The sequence below is a fragment of the Paramormyrops kingsleyae genome, chromosome 18 (assembly GCF_048594095.1).
Source record: "Paramormyrops kingsleyae isolate MSU_618 chromosome 18, PKINGS_0.4, whole genome shotgun sequence".
NCBI classification, from domain to species: Eukaryota; Metazoa; Chordata; class Actinopteri; order Osteoglossiformes; family Mormyridae; genus Paramormyrops; species Paramormyrops kingsleyae.
This window is the reverse complement of record NC_132814.1, coordinates 25,525,320-25,544,042: the sequence shown is the minus strand read 5'-3', so window position 1 is coordinate 25,544,042 and position 18,723 is coordinate 25,525,320. Positions and strand designations below refer to the sequence as shown.

The 18,723-nt window shown below is 44.7% G+C and overlaps 1 protein-coding gene across 2 annotated transcripts in view; it reads left to right on the top strand.

The window, feature by feature from the left end:
* The first annotated feature begins 3,382 nt into the window (after positions 1-3,382).
* Positions 3,383-18,723, top strand: part of LOC111853886 (zinc finger protein 385A-like) — a 50,133-nt gene continuing 34,792 nt past the window's right edge. For both annotated transcript variants that reach the window (XM_072702205.1, XM_072702204.1), the window contains exon 1: positions 3,383-3,887. In XM_072702205.1, coding sequence (XP_072558306.1) covers positions 3,878-3,887 — 10 coding nt within the window. In that variant the 5' untranslated portion in view covers positions 3,383-3,877. The remainder of the gene's footprint in view (positions 3,888-18,723) is intronic.

The following is an 18,723-nucleotide window of genomic DNA, read 5'->3' as shown; positions in this document are numbered from 1 at the left end:
CTCCTGGTTTTACATATCACACTGGTGTTAATAATACTTGAAACATAATTGTCTGATTTACTTGTGGAATGTGTCTGAAGTATTTTAGATTGAACATGCATATTTTGTCTTTGTATGAATGTCTCCACATTACTGACAAACATGGTCAATGGGATCTTAGCATTGTAATGACACGTCTGTACCAACAGAGGGCAGCAATATCCTTTAAGATTTTAGATCTGGAATTCTATTTGAAATACCTACACACATCTGGAGATCGTAAAAGAAAGGGCCCCCCCCCCTTTTAATTTTAAAAGGAGACTAACACCACCTAACAACTCTTTATAATGCTGTCCTTCGTGACATAAATTATTAATTATTGACATTTTATGTGATTAATTATTTCAGCATTTTTATGCATCACAAAAAGAGTTAGCTAACGCAAGCCTGCATTTCTGAGATTATCTTCTGAGATTAGTCTTCTATTTACCAAATGCTACTCAGTCAGCATTATGTTCTGGACCCACCTTCTGGTGTCACTTTTTGTCATCACATTACCTCGGTTCTGCTTCTGCTTTTGCTGTTTCTCAGAACACAGGAGACCATTTGTGGCTGTTTTTCTCTGCCATATCTGGTCTTGGCAAGTTCCTTCCACCAGATCTGATTGCAGGAGCAGAGGAGTTGGTGGTGAAGTAAATGCAACAGTCTAAAGCAGGGGTCTCCAACTCCGGTCCTGGAGAGCTACTATCCAGTAGGTTTTCTGTCCCACTTGGGTTCTGGTGAGCCACACCGGCTCCTGGTATTTAGAAGTCGGGTATGATAGAAAACCTACTGGACGGTAGCTCTCCAGGACTGGAGTTGGAGACCCCTGCTCTAAAGGCTCTGTAGCGGCTGCTGCAGTGAATCCTTTGATAGTTTGTTGGTCAGCACCAATGGGGAAATGCAGCTTCTGACACCTATGTTTGGTGGAAATGCAGAGCGCCATCATTCCCGTTTTTTTAAGCAATTAACGGCAGATAAGCAGCCAATTGGAATTAGCCTGTGAATGATTGACAGGGCAGTTTAATCCCACCCACCATGGGATGTGAAGTCTAGTTTCGGGCATCACTACTGGTCAGACCGTTCTGCCAGGTTGCCTATTGGAGGGGAGCTAAGCAGGCAGCAGCAGCACTGCGTAGAGGGTCCCAGCTGAGGCTGAAGGTGTTTTGGCAGAAACACCCAGCTGGATGGGTGAAGATGTGTGCGGCTTCGTATAAAGGTTTCTTTAGCCGCTATGTGATGTAATGTAATATGGCGGCACTTCATACAAACGGGACTGAACACACTGAGCCCCTGCATAATGACACCCAAAAGTGGTGTCTCCTTCATCTCTCCTGGTCTTTGATCATCCTCACCCCCGGCCGTCCCTCTGCTGTCCCACCCACCTCGGGGGGAGAATCCCTGTGCTCCGATTTCCTCCTCTCATCGTGACATCCCTTAGGGCCTCTCCAGGTCTGAGCAGGGACAGCCTATTAGCGGTTAGCTCGCAGAGCGCAACACAGCCTTTCTCTGAATTACTGATGTCAACTCCGGTAATGAGGAAATCTTATGCCCTGGAGAGCTGGCATGCAGGGGGTCACTCTGGTGGAGAGCCCAAGGGAGTGAGACCAGGACACTGGTGTACTCCACTGCATATATGCATGTCTCAAACATCTGCTGAACACTGCATGTGTACAGCTGGCTATATACTGACTCTGTGCTCTGGCCCAGCAAGGGATGTGGTATGCGTACTGCTACAGCCCTGCAGCCCTACAGTGAGTTGCTGTACAGGGAGCTTCAGTATGACTGTTTAGTATTCACTGCACTGCTTGGTGACTCACTGGATAAGCCCAATACGAGAGGGGTAGAGAGAGGGGGGGGTAGGGAGGGAGGGACTTTCTTTGCCTCCAAGTTCACATACACATTACAGTGCGAGAGTGTGTCTGTCTGCACTGGCTTTGTATGTGCTGTTGGTGTGTCCGTGTGGCTGCTGGCACTGGTCTGTATGTGCTGTTGGTGTGTCCGTGTGGCTGCTGGCACTGGTCTGTATGTGCTGTTGGTGTGTCCGTGTGTCTGTCTGCACTGGTTTTGTATGTGCTGTTGGTGTGTCCGTGTGGCTGCTGGCACTGGTCTGTATGTGCTGTTGGTTTGTCCGTGTGTCTGTCTACACTGGCTTTGTATGTGCTGTTGGTGTGTCTGTGTGGCTGCTGGCACTGGTCTGTATGTGCTGTTGTTGTGTCCGTGTGTCTGTCTGCACTGGCTTAGTATGTGTGTCTGTCTGCACTGGTTTTGTATGTGCTGTTGGTGTGTCCGTGTGGCTGCTGGCACTGGTCTGTATGTGCTGTTGGTGTGTCCGTGTGTCTGTCTACACTGGCTTTGTATGTGCTGTTGTTGTGTCTGTGTGTCTGTCTGCACTGGCTTAGTATGTGTGTCTGTCTACACTGGTGTGTCCGTGTGTCTCCGTTTCTCTGTCAATGTCTCTGTACGTTTGTGCATAGGCGTGTGTCTGTTTATCAGTGGCTGTCTTGCCTGAGAAAATTCCCATTTTAAAGCTTACTTTTTGGCTGTTTTTCTGGCTTTCAGCTATTTGCCTACAGAAAATGTCTGATTTTATCAAGAATGCAGAAAAAGCTTAAAGGGGAGCCTGAAGTTTGTTTCTATGCACATGGCGTGGCTTTCGCTCTTTGGGCTGTCTGCTTCTCTGGGTTCCCGACTCATTAGTCACTCAGAGACTTTTGTTCAGCCTTTTCAGTACCTGACCTGCCCCACAGTCCACCCTGTCAGCTCCGTCTTTTTCTCCGTCCATTCTATTCTTCCAGGTGCCCTGCTAGCATCACGCCATTGCCTGTTGTCTTGCTGTCGGTCTTTCCCTGCGATCCCCCCATCCCCCACTTCACCACTTTGTCAGTTCACATTCCATGTCCCTTTCTCCTTTCTTCCGCTCTCTTTTTGTCTGTGTGTCTAAATTAATCTTATATGGTATGTGGGAGGTTTAAAGAATAAGACCTTGGTGCGTCAAAGTCACAAGGAAGGGTAGTAAGGGGACCAACATCAATATTAAGATTAAAACTCTGAACAGATGCAGTATTACACATAAATAAATGACAGCAGTGGATCAGGGGTAAAAAATACAAGGATTCTGGGTGCGTTTAAACCCCAAAACACTAAGAATCTGAGGATGTGTGGGACAGATGTCTGAGGAGTGTGGGAGAGAAATAGTGGCATTATTAGTCCTGCACTGTCTGCTCCATGACTTAAACTCTGCAGGATGACAAGCGGCTGCTCGCACTCCAATTGGCTGGGAGTGCCACCAATCAGAACACAGGCATGTAAGGTGCCTTTAGGTTATACCCAGCCCCAAAAAACACACACAAGAAGAGAGAGACTGTGTCTGTGTGTTAAGACAGGGAGGGTGCAGGAGGAGAAGGACCTCGGTGTACGTTTGGTTTCCGGCAAACCTCATGTACCTTTTGAAAGTTCCTGCGGACAAGATTTTACCTGCCTGTTTGTTATTTCTGTTTTTGTTCTTATGTGGGGGATCTTGGCACACTGTTCTCATTCTGGAGCAGATTTAATTAAGATCTCACCGGGGACTAACATACACATTGGTTCTTCCCCACGTCCGTCTCGCCACATTCCTACCCCATGAATACCTAATACATAGAGAGACAAACACTGTTCTAAAATACTGGCAGCCCAGAGGCAGCAGCTCTTTGCCATCGTCTTCAGCGAGTGGAGAAGCAAATGACCTTCTCCCCCGTCTGCTTCTTGCTGTTCAGCCAGCGTCTCCTGGACACAAGGCTTACTGGAGAACTCAGAGTCGGAAGGGGCATATTCTGGCTACAGAAGGAGACCGCGGACCACGTTCAGGAGTGAAGGCATGATTTTGGGTGAGTTGGCGCAAGCTGGAACCACTTGTTATGCTTCTCTACAGAAAACTCACCTTTGGTTTGAACTTGCCAGTGAAACGGCAATATGTGTGGCAGGGAGACAGACACTCAGGAAATCAGCCTGAGAGACACTGTTCATGCCAGTTGGTCAGGTAGCAGAGCTGCAACATATGCCTCAGTGATTGGATGTACAATTAGAGTATAACAGGTAAGTGCACATAAGCAGCTTTAGGAGCAGATTGCTGTTGCCTCCACAAGACTGAGTTGGCTTTCGTGTTTTTCGCCTTAGATCTCGCAAAGAAAACAATAACCGAGAAAAATCCATCTTTCCGCCTGAATTATTCTGAGCCTGATTGATATTTCCTGCCCAAAGCCAAGCATGTCGCTTCAGCAGGTAGCAGCACAACAGCTACTAGCCAAGGTCACTCGTGCTTCATGTGCAGAAAACACGAGTAAAGCTTCACACTGCTGATTTCTGCACGATCACAACCTATAGTCTGAATTTTTACCACAAGTCCAGCACACATCTTTGGCGGTTTGGTCTTTGATATCATAATGTCCATGATGTGTTTATGTCTGCCTATCGCTTTCTATCGTCGTGCCTTAGTCCTTCTTAGGATGCCAGCACTGCCGTCCAGGCTGTTTACCGTCCTTTAGTCGTGGCTCCGAGAGGCTGAATGTGGTCATGCGTTCATGCTCCAGACCTGGCAAGCCGCGTTGTTGAGAAACGTGTCCGGACAGATCTGCCTCCCTCTCTGGCCCCCCCCACACCGCCCCCCACCCCCATCTGCTCTTGTGCTACCACCCCTGGAGCAGGCCAGCGTAGAGCTCAGGCTGAGGCATCACCTCACATTGCACTCGGCGTAGCGTCTGCAGCACGGCCCCGAGGGGCCACGTGGCCCCCTGCTCTGCAGCACGGCCCCGAGGGGCCACGTGGCCCCCTGCTCTGCAGCACGGCCCCGAGGGGCCACGTGGCCCCCTGCTCTGCAGCACGGCTCCTGTTATTTTGACATTGTTGTTATTTTGGTCCCCACAAGGGGAAACTCAATTGTATAAAAATCTGTGATTGAAATCAAAAAACTAAAAATGCCAGAAGTCTCATATTTTGTCTGGTTACTTATGGTTAGTTAGGGCTGGGTAGGGGTTAAGGTCATCATTGTTGGGATTAGGGTTATACCCATGGAAATGAATGGTTTTTATGGGCTTTGCTCCCACAGTCTGTGATGGAGGGATGAAAGAGAAAAAGCCTGTTAATGATCATCTTTGGTCCCTGAATTCGCCACTCTTCAGTTCTCAAATGGAGACCTTTATTGCGGATCAAACAAGCCCAATTACGCCTGCAACACTGGCTCTCTATCAGAGCGTCAGTAAACCCGCAAGGTCACCTGACCATAAATGAATGCAACACAAAATCACCGGCAGTACATGCAGTTGTAATAGCCTTTGTTTGCACCTAGTCCTTTGCAATAACCTGATATGTCTACTGAACTTTTGCTAATATCTCTGTTTTTGTAGTACATCCATTTTTGGAAAAAATACAGTATGACAAGCAATTTAGTCTATGAACCATTTGGAAACATATTCTACTTTGCCACCTGTATGTAATATTGATAACAATAATAAGTAAAAAGGAAATGTTTAGCTTTTATGGAGCAGATGTTAGTGTCATACTGTGTTTATTTTAATAGGATGTGCATTCATTAACCTGACAGGCGGCAAAACAATGGACGCTCTGAATTCTGACTTGATCTCTAATGCGAGAGGGAGTTGGTATTCTCTTTTAGCAAGTTTCCTCATGTACGTGTTTCCTTCTATCTTGTGTTTGATCAGTTTTGTATTTCTACAGAGTGGGATTTTGAAAACTCTCCAACCCAGATATAATGGTGAACTTCAGCAAATTCATATCAGGAGAGCAGGCCCTTGCTGTATGGGTGCTAATGATGCTATTTTGTAATGTGTGTTAAAGTGTTACCACAGTCATTATACTCTACGAATGGATTTATGTCTGAGCGCAGTGTGCGAGACAAAGGAAGTCAAAAATTCTTTATTATGACCTTGAGCTAAATCACTTTCTCTGTTAATGTTTCTGCACCACGTGATGACAGGGAAAGGGAGTCTCTCTTCGGGGAATCGTATATATATTTTTCCACAGAAGAAATGGGCTGCTATTCCTCAGCGTTTGACATTACTGATGACACATCACTCTTTGTAGCTTCAAAGGCAAGGGCAGGAAGAGGGTGATGCAAAGGGAGGAAGACAAGGAGGTGTGGGGAGAAGAGAGAGCGCTCCTGTCCCGGCTCCCCTTCATGCCGTCTAACATTTTGCATCAAATCAAAAGGCTGAGAGGCTCCCTGGCCAGTGTGGTCTCTAGTGTCACAGAAGAAGAAAGGTCCCCAGCACTGAAGCTTGATTGAAGTTTGGAGTAGCTTGGAGTAGTGGGTACTGTGCTGGGTTAGGGAGCTACCAGCAGCCAAAACTATATTCCCAGATCTCTTAGGGGCCGTCCTCAAGTGCATACCTTCAATAAAGTGTTGCATTGAAGGAGGGATGAACAGCTATGAAATTTGGTACAGTTTAAAAAACAGCTGTTAAAAAATCACTTTGGGTAGAAGTGTTTTCCAAGTTAGATTAACATCCCACAGCTCAGCTGCGATCTCGTCTCATTTGCTCATCTTCTCTACCAGAGAGCTGCAGATCTGCTTCACTCATGTCAGCGCAGTTGCCAAGGTTGTTTTCTGGAACCGTGTCCCATTCAAATGTTAGTTCCCTGGTCCTCAGTGTTTGCCCATTCGGGATGGCATGCTTGTCCATCCCTGTCACTTCTTGTGAGTTCAGATTATCTTCATTATGTGTCTGTGTGACAGCCTTGCATTCTTTTCTTTAGTCTCATATTTTCCTCCATCCATCCCCTGCCTTCCCTGCCTCTGCTCTGCTCAGCATGTGCATTCAGCTGTTTGTAGAAGTCTGAAGAGAGTATAAAAAACCTTTTCAGTGGCTTGTTTTTTCACCCCTCAGTCACTCTTTCCCGCTTCCCCATCTCCCATCTATGCTCATTTTTTTGATGGCCTTTTTCTCCCCATGCCCCACACCAATAACCCCCAGTGCCTCAAAGCAAATCCCTTTCTAGAGTAGAAAACGAGGATTTCTCCACCTTCTGTTGCACATCTGAGCCCGAACATTCCAGCAGAAGGCTATATCTTATCCTTCATAAAATGTTAAAAGCCTCTCTTGTAGCTTTACGTCAATATTTTGATTAATATGTATGAAATAGACTAGCACTAGGTTAGAGTAACTTTCCCGCAATATTTTTGCTTTGCTTAATGAATTTATTTATAGAATTATCATTTAATAAATCTAGCTGTTTCATGTTGCATTGTCACAAATATGCACTGTTTCCAATCGGCCTGTTCACAGTAGGTGTGATGGACACCAATGAGTATCTGCTGACTTGAGGTGTGTGAACCCAGCCCACGTCAATGGTACCATGGAACTAACCAGTGCTGACCCCTCCTCATTCAGGACTCCCCCGCTTTAGGACTGCAGCAGGCAGCTCAGTCACACAACGCGTGCAAGGCCAACGCCGTCCCAGTATATAGTGAAGTCTTGGGCGGTTTTCATATACATAGACAAAGACACGAGGCTCTGCTTCATGAGTAGCCTTGTCTTGCCTTCTCTCTTTTCATTGCATGATGATGATGATGATGATGATGAAACCAGGCTGAAGCTGTCATACATGTACTCATTTCACATCTTCGATCTGGTGGCCTTATGATGAAGTGCAGCCTCAGACTCATGTCTTACCCTGCTCTGGCTAAAGCTCGGAAGACCACATTTAATGAGGACAGTGGACACAAGTTCTCCATGTGGCTAAATAATTTGGTCAACAGAAAATTCGCTCAGCCGGCAAGGTGGTGCAGTGGTTAGCACTGCTGTTTCACAGCAAGAAGGTCCTGGGTTCAGTCCCCAGATTGGGTGTATGACCTTTCAGTGTGGAGTTTGCATGCTCTCCCTGTGTATACATGGGTTTCCACTGGGGACTCCAGTTTCCTCCCAAAGTCCAAAAGTGTGCAGGATAGGTTAATTGGGGACTCTAAGTTGGCCCCATGAGTGTGTGTGCCCTGCAGTGTGTTGGCGACTGGCCAGGGTTGGTTCCTGCCTGCACCCATTGTACCCGGGATAGGCTCTGGTTCCCACTGCGACCCCAGTTGGGATTCAGTGGTTATGGTGATGGATGGCCACCCTCATGCTCACACTGCGAAGTCATTAGCAAGTGTCACTGTTGCTTTGATAGACCATTGTGGGGAAAAAAAATCTTCTCCAGAACTCTGCCATTGTATCACTGTTTTATCCATGCCAACCCTGCTGAAAAAAAAAACAGTTTCACCAGATTAAGCTGGTTGAGCAGCTTATGGAATGTTTTTGCATGATGGTTTGATGGGTCAGCTGGTTATACCAGCTTGATAGTCATTCTAGCTGGTTTAGCTGATCATACCACCATGAGCAGTTTTTGACGCACCCAAATAAACCATTAAAAAGCAGCCAGAGCTGGACATGGCCATCTTAATAGGCTGATTTTAGCTGTTTTTTTCTCAGCAAGAAATACTAGAGGACACTTTTGTGTTATTGTTCCTCGTGTGAAGTGACTTGTAGTCTTGTATACATCTTTTGCCCAGCAGAATTATTGAGTGTAACATAGCAGCAGCTTGTCTTGGAACATAGAAATATTTGTATTTGCTATTATGCTAAAGTTAAGCGTGTGTTGAGCTGTGTTAGTTGAAACACAGATATAAGACTTTTCTCACAAAGGTCATGGCATAGCAGAAATACAAGAAAGACAGGCCTCTAAAGTAATTATCTAAGTCACTTTGTGAAAAGTCTCAAACCAAATGAATAATAAATAGACACATTCACGCACATTCAAACAGAATGCATAAGAACAGCAGACTGTCAATGGTAGCTATACAAAATTCAATCTCTTCCTGCGCAGATGGTGCTTAAAGCAGAGTGATATCACTGGGAGACAGCTTTTGTCCTGGGAAAATGGTTTACTGGAGATTCACAGCGGGGTTGGTTTTTGTCTCCCCTATTGTTGTCGCACTAAGGTTTCAGTTTATAAAAAAAATCAATTCTCCTTGAAACACAGCCGAGGAAAGTAAGGTCTGGAAGGGGGGGGGGGGGGGGTTGATATGATAACAGGCCTGGGGGTAGAAATAGTTCCTCTGAGCCCAGTGTATATTGGCAAGCTCCCGACAATCAGCACCTCATCAAAAGAGGATATAAATGGTATCATCCTTTTATTTGTTGATGTACTGTATGCACATTATCACCATGTTGCACAAATCACACTCAGCCCAGACTAAACTAGTTAATGACACTTACAGCAGTGATGCTTTGAACGTAGAATGAGGTGACAAAGCACTGCACAGAACTAGGAGAATTTTAATTAACTGATTAAATGACACCAACACTTCTGAAATGTTGTTTGAAATAGTTTGAAATGCCCTCATGAACTGCTGTGATTTAATGGTATTTGCGGTGCATACCTGAGCCAAGTCTGGCCAATAGAAGTCAAGCTTACAGGCTGTGCTCGAACCTGCCCTGAGACGCACACGCTTAGCTCAGGCATTGATGATGAGCCTTTTACACTGTGCCAGGAAAGCTCTGGCTGTAGGACCGAGGAAGCAGTCGACCCAGAAGCTAGTTTCTAATAGTCATTGATGGGCACCTGACAGCCCCCAGGGAGGGCTGGGGAGGGGTGTGGTGGGCCGGGCCTGTAGTCCATTCTGTCCTGGGGGCATGAAAATAGGTAGGGAGGTGTGTGTGCACGTCAAAAGGTGATGAAAAAGAGCCTGATAAGAAGGACACTCATGAAACTGAGAATAGTCTAGTTGAGAGACACGTTGGCAAAAACCTCACCCACCATGACATACCTCCCAACCACCTTTAAGATGCAGTGCTGTATTTTATGGAACTGCCGAATGTCAGTGAAAAGCCCAATTCATCATGCTGCCAGGAAGGGTCTGATACATAGCACTGACAAAAGTTATTTGATACAGGGAATAACATTCCAAGTGATGCCAACTACCACCAATGACATGACCTTAGAGGTATTCATGGCTCATGTTTGATATTACTTGATTATGATTTCATTTGCTTTGATTTACTTATCACTGCAATAAGTTAAGTTAAGCAGTCCCCAGGTTACGTGTGAGATCAGTTCTGCCTTTAAGTTGGATTTCTAGGTATAAGGCAGAACAATGCAGTACGAGTAGTTCTCGCTTTCTGAACTCCCAGTTCGCAAATTTATATCTTTATGAGAATTTTCTGCGGCAAAAATAAAAATGTCCTTTTTTAAGAATTTGCTCATAACTCAATGCACGCTGCCCAAAAATGCCATCCGTGTCCCAACAAAGTTTTCAGATAACTTTGCTTTGTGAAACATCTGCATATCGTTGCTTGTTTTTGTAGAATAACGATGTTGATGTTGGGCGAGACCTTTTCAGTATATTGCTTGATGGATTTACTGTAGCAATAACCTATGATGATAGGAGCTACTTTGGCATCTGTTTTCCATAGTCTTTTAATCTTGTTCCAGAGCTAATGGTAGTACTCTAATTTATGCTCTTCTTTTGGACCAGTGTTATAGTCCGATGGCACCAAGATATCTATTAGAAGAGTTTTATTGGTGGATAGGTTTGTATAAATGATGGTTGATCGGCATTGACCGTGGCATCTCCCAGAGAATCTTAGATGTCGTCCATTTGATGCAGTTCATTTGTAAGTACGTTGTCGGACTTTCTTAACCCGGGGGCTACCTGTAATGTGCCTAACAATGCTAATATTTTCCTTCAATGCAAAGCTTAATATGTAACGCCTCTCCGATCTCAATAGGTACATTTTTATCAGGGGATTAATGTTGATTGTTTTATTTTTGTCTCTGTGTGAGTCACACTCCCCTCAACATCATATTGTCACTTCAGCTTAATGTCACAGCCCTTCGCTATCCTTCCTAAAAGTTTGACCTTGTCCTTGTTCATCTTGCCAACCACCCCCCCCCACCTTGCAGTTCAGTTGATACTTTGAAGCAGGGGAATAATATATATCATTTTCTGAAACAGGACATGTGATACATTATGGTTATATGGTCATTAGCACAGTATTGCCCTTTCTTAATCCATCTCACTGCAGAGTGTGTATATCTGAATGCCTCTTGCATTCTTCCACAGTGTCTCCCTGTCCTTAGTCTCCATGCTCTCTTTTCCTATCGGCAGGTTCTCTCTCCCCATCTCTCACATGCATGTTTACGACATTTCTCCTACATTCTTAGTCACTCCCCCTTCCCCCATGTTCAGCTTTTGATGGAGCCAGGCAGTGTCCCAGCAGACATCCGCCTCAAGGTTGAGTATCCAATTTTGCCTCCACGAGCATGCTGGGGTAATCCCATAGCACAAGGTGGGTGACCTTCACAGTCTGGAGCTGGGAGCTGCTGTAGCAGAAACAGCAAGGGAAAGGTCCATAAGCTAATGTGACCAAGTATTCATCCTGAGGGATTCAAATTAGATCTTTCTTCATAAGAAATATGTAAATATCAACCATCACGGTCAAAAAACACTCCTTAACCTTATTTAAACTTCCTCATCCTTTAATGTCTACAAGTACAGTGTTGTGATACTTATTCAAATTGTAGGTTTGGGCGAAACGTTAAGGCATCATAGGCAACACCCAGTCCATGCAAGCACTGAACAGAATAGGAGTATGAACACACCCCTGGCGAACCCCAGAATCAACTGGGAAGAACCCAGAGGTTCTGCCTCCACTCTGCACAGCACTCACAGTACCAGTGTACAGGCCGGCCATGACGTCCAGCAACATTAGGGGGATCCTGCAAAGTCTCAGAATGTCCCACAGGGCAGCTTGTTTGAACACTTTACAAAAATCAACAAAGGCAGCAAAGAATCTCTGCCGGCATTCATGTTTGATTTTACGGAAAATCAACAAAGGCTAAAAATGCGGTCGATGGTAGACTTCTTAGGCGTAAAGCCAGACTGCTTCGGTTGTTGGTAGCGAGCAAGTGTTCACGGATCCTGTTGAGGACGACCCTATCAAAACCTTACCTGGCACTGAGAGCAGTGCTATCCCCCGATAGTTGCCGCAATCCAAACCATCACCCTTTCCGTTCCACATAGGGACAAGTCCCATTTTCTAGTGAGTTATGATGACGCCCGTCTCCCAAATGTAAACAAAGACATGGCAGCCATTAGACTGACCAGACCAAAACTAGATATACCCACCTACAGAGATCTGGTCAGTCCTTGGTCTGTGTACCTAAGAGAGTTCCACCATTGAAATGCGTATTTTATGAACTGCTCCGACAGCAGAGGAAGGAAGTCAACATTCAAACCAACAAACTTCTGATCACAGACATAGAGATTTAATCTGCTGAGTCACACATTCTGATTCTGATTAATTTTGATTATTGTTTCTCACCTCTCTTCCTCTTTCTCTTTCCCTCTCTCCCTCTTCTCCTCCACCAAATTTCCTAATTTCCATAATCCATCTCTTTTCATGTAACCAGCCCTCACACACATGGGTGCAGTTGCCCAGGGTTTGCTAGTGATAGTTAAAGCAATGCAGTTTACCTGTTTTCATGAGGGTCACAAAGAAGTGTGCACAAGTTTTTAATGTAACAGGCTTTATGGCAGTTCATTTATAAGTACAGATTGTCTGTAAGTCAGACATTCTTAACCCGGGGACTGCCTGTAGACGTGTAGTATGATCATGTTACGTACTTTCCCCACAAGACTAATAACTACCAAACAATGGTGCATTGTCTTGGTTATTTTAGGGCAGAAAGGATATGTGGGCCGTGGTAGGATGGGATGACAGTACTGCCTTGGCACTGGGGGTGACGATATACATTCATTGTCACCCCCACCCCGAGAGCATATCAAGCAAGCATATCAAAAAAATATGTATTTGATTTAATTTTGAATTTAGACAGGATTGCTTGTGTGCTCTGCTACTGACTTTCCTGTCGGTTAAGTTATAAAAATTCCATGACAGTACATAAAGGCTTGTAATAGCAGTGAAATATCCACTTCACATTTTTTTTTACTGTAGATGTAATTGAATAACCTTTATTCCTTCACATTGGTGGGCAGGGTCCCAGTAGTCTGCTAACTGCTAATTAGCAAAGCTAACTTTTTCATTAGCAGATTAGCCTTTCCGCTAACTTTGAAAACCATTAGCGGACCAATTAGCTTCTGCTAAATTTACTTCCGCTAACTGTAAATCCACTAACATTTTTTCGCAGGTGAGGTGAATAAACGTTGAAACCGTTTGTAAACTATAAAATCATACTTATTTGTTCCTGTCTGTTGTGAGTCTGTTTGCAGTAGTCTATCTGGCAAGCTGTTGGCTGACTACATGTAGACACAAGATGTGATTGGTCAGTAACTTGTTGGATTTAAGGATGTCTGGGCTAAATGTGAGTGAAGAAAGATAAAGGCCATTCAAACTAGGGTATCTGTCACGTTCGGGATCAGGCGAGCCGGAAAGCAGGCGAATTGCAGCCAGGACTTCGGGTAAACGTGGTTTTATTGACGAAAGACGGACATCTACGGACACTACAATGACAAGTCTGGGGAAGACTGACTCAGACGAGGACTAAATACAAAAGACGGGCTAGACATAACAGGACACAGGTGATCACAATCAGGGCTGAACACAAGGTATCGAGGTGGGCGTGGCACACATCAGGAGCGGACGGAGCGGATCATGACAGTACCCTGAACCAAGTGGAAAACAGGGGCTTGTACCATGAAGCTGGATTTCTTGCTTAGCAGGATAACTTTTTGGATACCCTAGTTTAAATGGACTTTATCTTTGTTTACTTACAGTGCATCTGGAAAGTATTCGCAGCCGCTCACTTTTTCCACATTTTGTTATGTCACAGCTTCCAAAATGGATTAAATTCATTTTTACCTGACAATTCTACACACCCCATAATGACAAAGTGAAAAATTTGCTTGAAATTTTTGCTAATTTATTCAAAATAAAAAACAAAAATATAACATGTACATAAGTGTTCACAGCCTTTGCTGTGACACTCAAAATTGAACTCAGGTGCATCCTGTTTCCACTGATCATCTCTCAGATGTTTCTACAACTTGATTGGAGTCCACGTGTGGTAAATTCAGGTGATTGGACAGGATTTGGAAAGGAACATACCTGTCTATATAAGGTCCCAGAGTTGACTGTGGCTGTCAGAGCACAAACCAAGCCATGAAGTGCAAGGAATTGTATGTAGACCTTAGAGACAGGATTGTATTGAGGCACAGATCTTTGCAGCATTGAAGGTCCCAATGTGCACAGTGGCCTCCATCATCTGTAAATGGAAGAAGTTTGGAACCACCAGGACCCTTCCTAGAGCTGGCCAATCAGAGCAATCGGGGTAGAAGGGCAGGAGTCAGGGGGGTGACCAAGAACCCGATGGTCACTCTGACAGAGCTTCAGGGCTGCTCTGTGGACAGAGGAGAACCTACCAGAAGGACAATCATTTCTGCAGCATTCCACCAATCAGGCCTGTATGGTAGAGTGGCCGGATGAAATTGGCACCCCTCAGCCGTTGGCACCTTAGGCAGCCGCCTATGTCGCCTATATGTCTATATATCACTATATGACTAGTGTTCTGTAATTTTTTTTGCTACCTTGTCAGATTTTGCTTCTGGTAGCTGGCATTTATAGTGATTGTTCTGTCAGTTTTTGGTGCAATTGACAGAAGATGCTAGTAGCTGCTAGAGACTGGTTACAGTAGCTAGCCAGCTAGGTAGTTGGATACATTTGAAACTTGTTCCACGTGAAATATGTTTTTTTTATTTATAAAACTGACATTCATAGCAGCATATTTGTATTTGCTGAATGTCCTGCATTGTACTGTTTCTGGGATTGAAAATTGTTTGTGACAGAATATCTTTGCAGGTATGATGTCGTGGAGGGTTTTGCCTGTAACATCTTAGACGATGGTGTCACTGAATTATGTAGTCATTCGATTTGGCACCGAGGGCCCTGTATCTGCCCTGAGAAAATTGGTACTTATGCTTATACTTCAGTTTGAATGACCAATTATGCAATAAAATATTGTCTTCATATACGAAACAGATCTCCGGCTGGAAATTTCTACAACATCAGATTTTGCTACTCCCTCAGTTGCAGTCCAGAAATACAGGGTGAAAGAGAGTAGCACAAAATTATGGGAGGAGTTTCAGATTTGGCTCTATTATGTAAGTTAGAGTTTCTCATCCCAGTTCTCCGGGACCCTGGCAATTGGGAGAGAGCAAAAATGTGGACCGTCTGGTGGTCCCCTATGACTGGGTTGAGAAACCCTGATGTAAGTGACTGGTTGTGCATGTGGAATCCCTCTAGGATGGACTTTGTGATGGGTAGGAGAAATTGATAGGACACCGGTCCTGTGTACATGAACACTTTGAACCTGAGATCTGTGAAAGGGGTGTGAGGAAACCTTTATTCTGATGTCAGGGTGAAAGGATCCAGCTGTGCCTTGTGATGTGTGTGTGATGTGTGTGTGATGTGTGCGTGATGTGTGCGGCTGGGGGGAGGGCAGTGATGAGATGCTGATTTGAGATGCGTGGAATGCAGAGGCCGTCCTGCTGCCTCGTACTTCTGCAGCAGCATTGGGGTGAAAGCTGGAAGAGCCAGAGGGGGAAAGAGCCATAAATAAGTGCTGAAAAAGAAGAGAGGAGGCAGTCAAGAGGAAAAGGGAATAATGAATAAAATGGCAGCTGGAGAGACTCTGCAATCATGCAGCGAATCACTCACCTCTGAGATGTGCTTATGTGTGCCTTGTGAATGGGGCTTCCGTATTCTGTACCATATTCTGCATTTTTTCCAAGGTTCACTTTGTTAAATATACCATATTGTACCAGCAGCTGGCACAAACAGCACTAGGGATGGGAGATGCACACCCATTGCCTCACCGAAGCTAAATATTTCAGTTTTTTGTGCATTCATTATGCTAGGTTGGGGGTGCCTTTAAATCCAGATCAGCAGTAATTGCTATATTTAAGGACTGATGATATACTGAGGAAAACCACATCCCTCTCCACATCTCCGGTTTCAAGGGCAGCCGAGTTAACGTTCTCGATTTTATCAGAAACTAAAAATGAAAGCGAAGGCAAAACCTGCTATTCCCAATCTTCAGCTGCCCCCAACCCCCCACCCCCAGCCCACAGCCCCCAGCCCCCAGCCCCCAGGCCTACCCAGCATGTAGTGATTACTCAGATGGTATCAGCTGCCCATCAGCGAGCCACGGGCAGGTGACGGCAAAGCACAGGCATGCCGCCCTCAGCTGCACCTCCGCTGGTGCGAGAGTAGGAGGGATCTGCAAGGGATCCTATAGAAAATAAATCAAAGGGGACTGGGGTTCTGCAATTAGAGCCCCTCCTCTCTGTCTATTTCTCTGTTCTCTACCCTCATTCTAAGCCCCACACTTCAAAGGCATGCTACACAAAGATGCTCGAAGGGGAGCGAAAATGAGGAGCTCAGTACCGCGCATTAACCTGCTACGTACATGTATATATGAACCTCATATTCAGGGTTATAGTGAAACTGAACTTGTCAGACTTATGAACTGAAACAAGTTTCCCACAGACTAGAGTGTATGTGGTATTCAGCGAAGTTAGAGGTCATCAAGGGAACCGGGATCGACAGCCTTTTAAATCAAGCCCTAGTGATGGCAAGGTCTACATATCTCTCCAGGCTGATAGAAAACACCAGAAAAAATGGATTATCTGTCATGGTTAACATCAGACCCATATGATCCAGCAGCTGTTAGTAATCTTGACCTTATGTTTTTAACTGGAAAATAGGGTTGTGCAGAGAACTTTGGTGGGGCAGGTAGGTGCGCAAAGGTTACAAAGGTGGGGGGTGGGGGGGGGGGGGTGTGTATGAGCGCCCATTAAGCTCATACACAAGATCACATTAAATAGTTTACGGGCAGGTGCAGAGGTCCCCACCTTCTGCATGTGTCTGCTATTCAGAGAACTGCACCAGTTTGAAACCACTAAATAGCTACCAACCCTCAGCCATCAGAGTTTGTTATATTACACAGAATCAAAAAGGAAATGGTTGAATTTTTGTACTTGATTCCTTTCTGCAAATCAGTTACATGTATACTGGGTCCTATTCCTATAAAGCCGGTTAAAAATCATCAATTAACACTACTTTACTAAATGTTTTTTTAATTAAAAAAATCTTTATTATAAATAATAAAAATGCAAAGCTTGCTAAGTTTTGTTTCCTATGACAGAGTAAAAAATGTTTTGGCAAAATACGGATACAAATATTTGACCCTTATCCCTGTTGAAATATTTTTACAAATCGACCACTGGGGGTAAGTAAGTCATTTATTACTCTCTCTAATGCAGTTTTCATACTATGGTGTAGTGTAATCCCAGGAGAGAAGGAAAGAGAGAGAAAGAGAGAGAGAGAGAGAGAGAGAGAGAGAGAACATTAATAACAACATATAACACCATATAACGTTTAAACAGGCATAAACAGACATGTTTAAATGCTACTGTATATGGTGTCACATGTTAATGTTCTCTCTCTCTCCCTCTCTCTCTCACTCTTTCGCTCTTGTGTATGTTTAAAAATCAGCATGAAGTTTATTCCTGCTGCCTTGCATGAGTGCTCTGAGCCAGTCATTCTCATACTTGCTGTTGGACTCAGTCATAAACACTCATAGCGCAATTGTGAGAAATTAAACAAAAACAAGTGAAGACGAGAAAAGCAAACGAGAACTGGTCAGCAAAAGACATTAATTTTCCGCTCTATGAAAATATTTTGTATTCCAAAGAGACGCTATTGAGCAAACGCACATGATTTATCAGCATGGGCTTGTGTCTGTTGGTGCAACTCACAGCAACACAACTAATTTATTTGACATTGGTGATTTTAATTTTGGGTATTTTCAAATATCGCAATAAATTTTTTCCCGATATTGTGCAGCACTTGCTTCCAAAGGAAAGCTCTACGTCATCCATTCTCCACAGCTGTGGAATAGCAAATGTGTGTGATTCAGGTTCACTGGGTAGAAACAGGAGCGTTGAAGGGGCTTAGATACCCTGGCACAGACGGGGGAAGGAGGGGCTGCAATTTATGTACATTTATTTAGCTATTACATGTATGGGCAGTACTGTTAGAGCCATCACTCTTGATTGCAATGCAGTCTTGTGTTGCTGGTCTGCTGGCATTCAGGGATTCCTCCTGCCTCTACTTCCTCCTGCCTCTCCCTCCCTGTCATGCTGCCATAACTAGATTTGTTTTGCATTGTTGCTCGTGCACTTTCCTTATCCCGTCTACCACCGTGGAGGTCTGGATATTAAGTATTCTTGCCTCCCCCCAAGTTGTGCCTCCCTGCCTGCTCACAGTCTGCCTAACCACCCTCACCCCGCCCCGCCCGCCCCCCCCGGTCATATACCTGTCAAACTGTGCTGTCCCACCATCCGCCTGAACTTCACTTGGCACTAAAATACACAAATGTGTACTTTCTGGTGCCAGACCGAGTTGGATCGGCTTTCCCGTGAGTCTGTTTTCTTTCAAAGTTTTGCCGCCTCACTCTCTGAGGCAGTTTTTCTTTGCCTCAGGCTTATCCTCTGGTGAGCTCAAACCTGAGGCTTTGTGCTTTGTGACGACGTTCCTTGTTAAGAACGCTGTATAAATGAAAATTGAATTGAATAAATTCAAATAAAAATGAATGATTTAACTGGAGCGCTTACTTTTTTTAGTCAGACTGCTCCTCTTCAAGTGTTTAAAC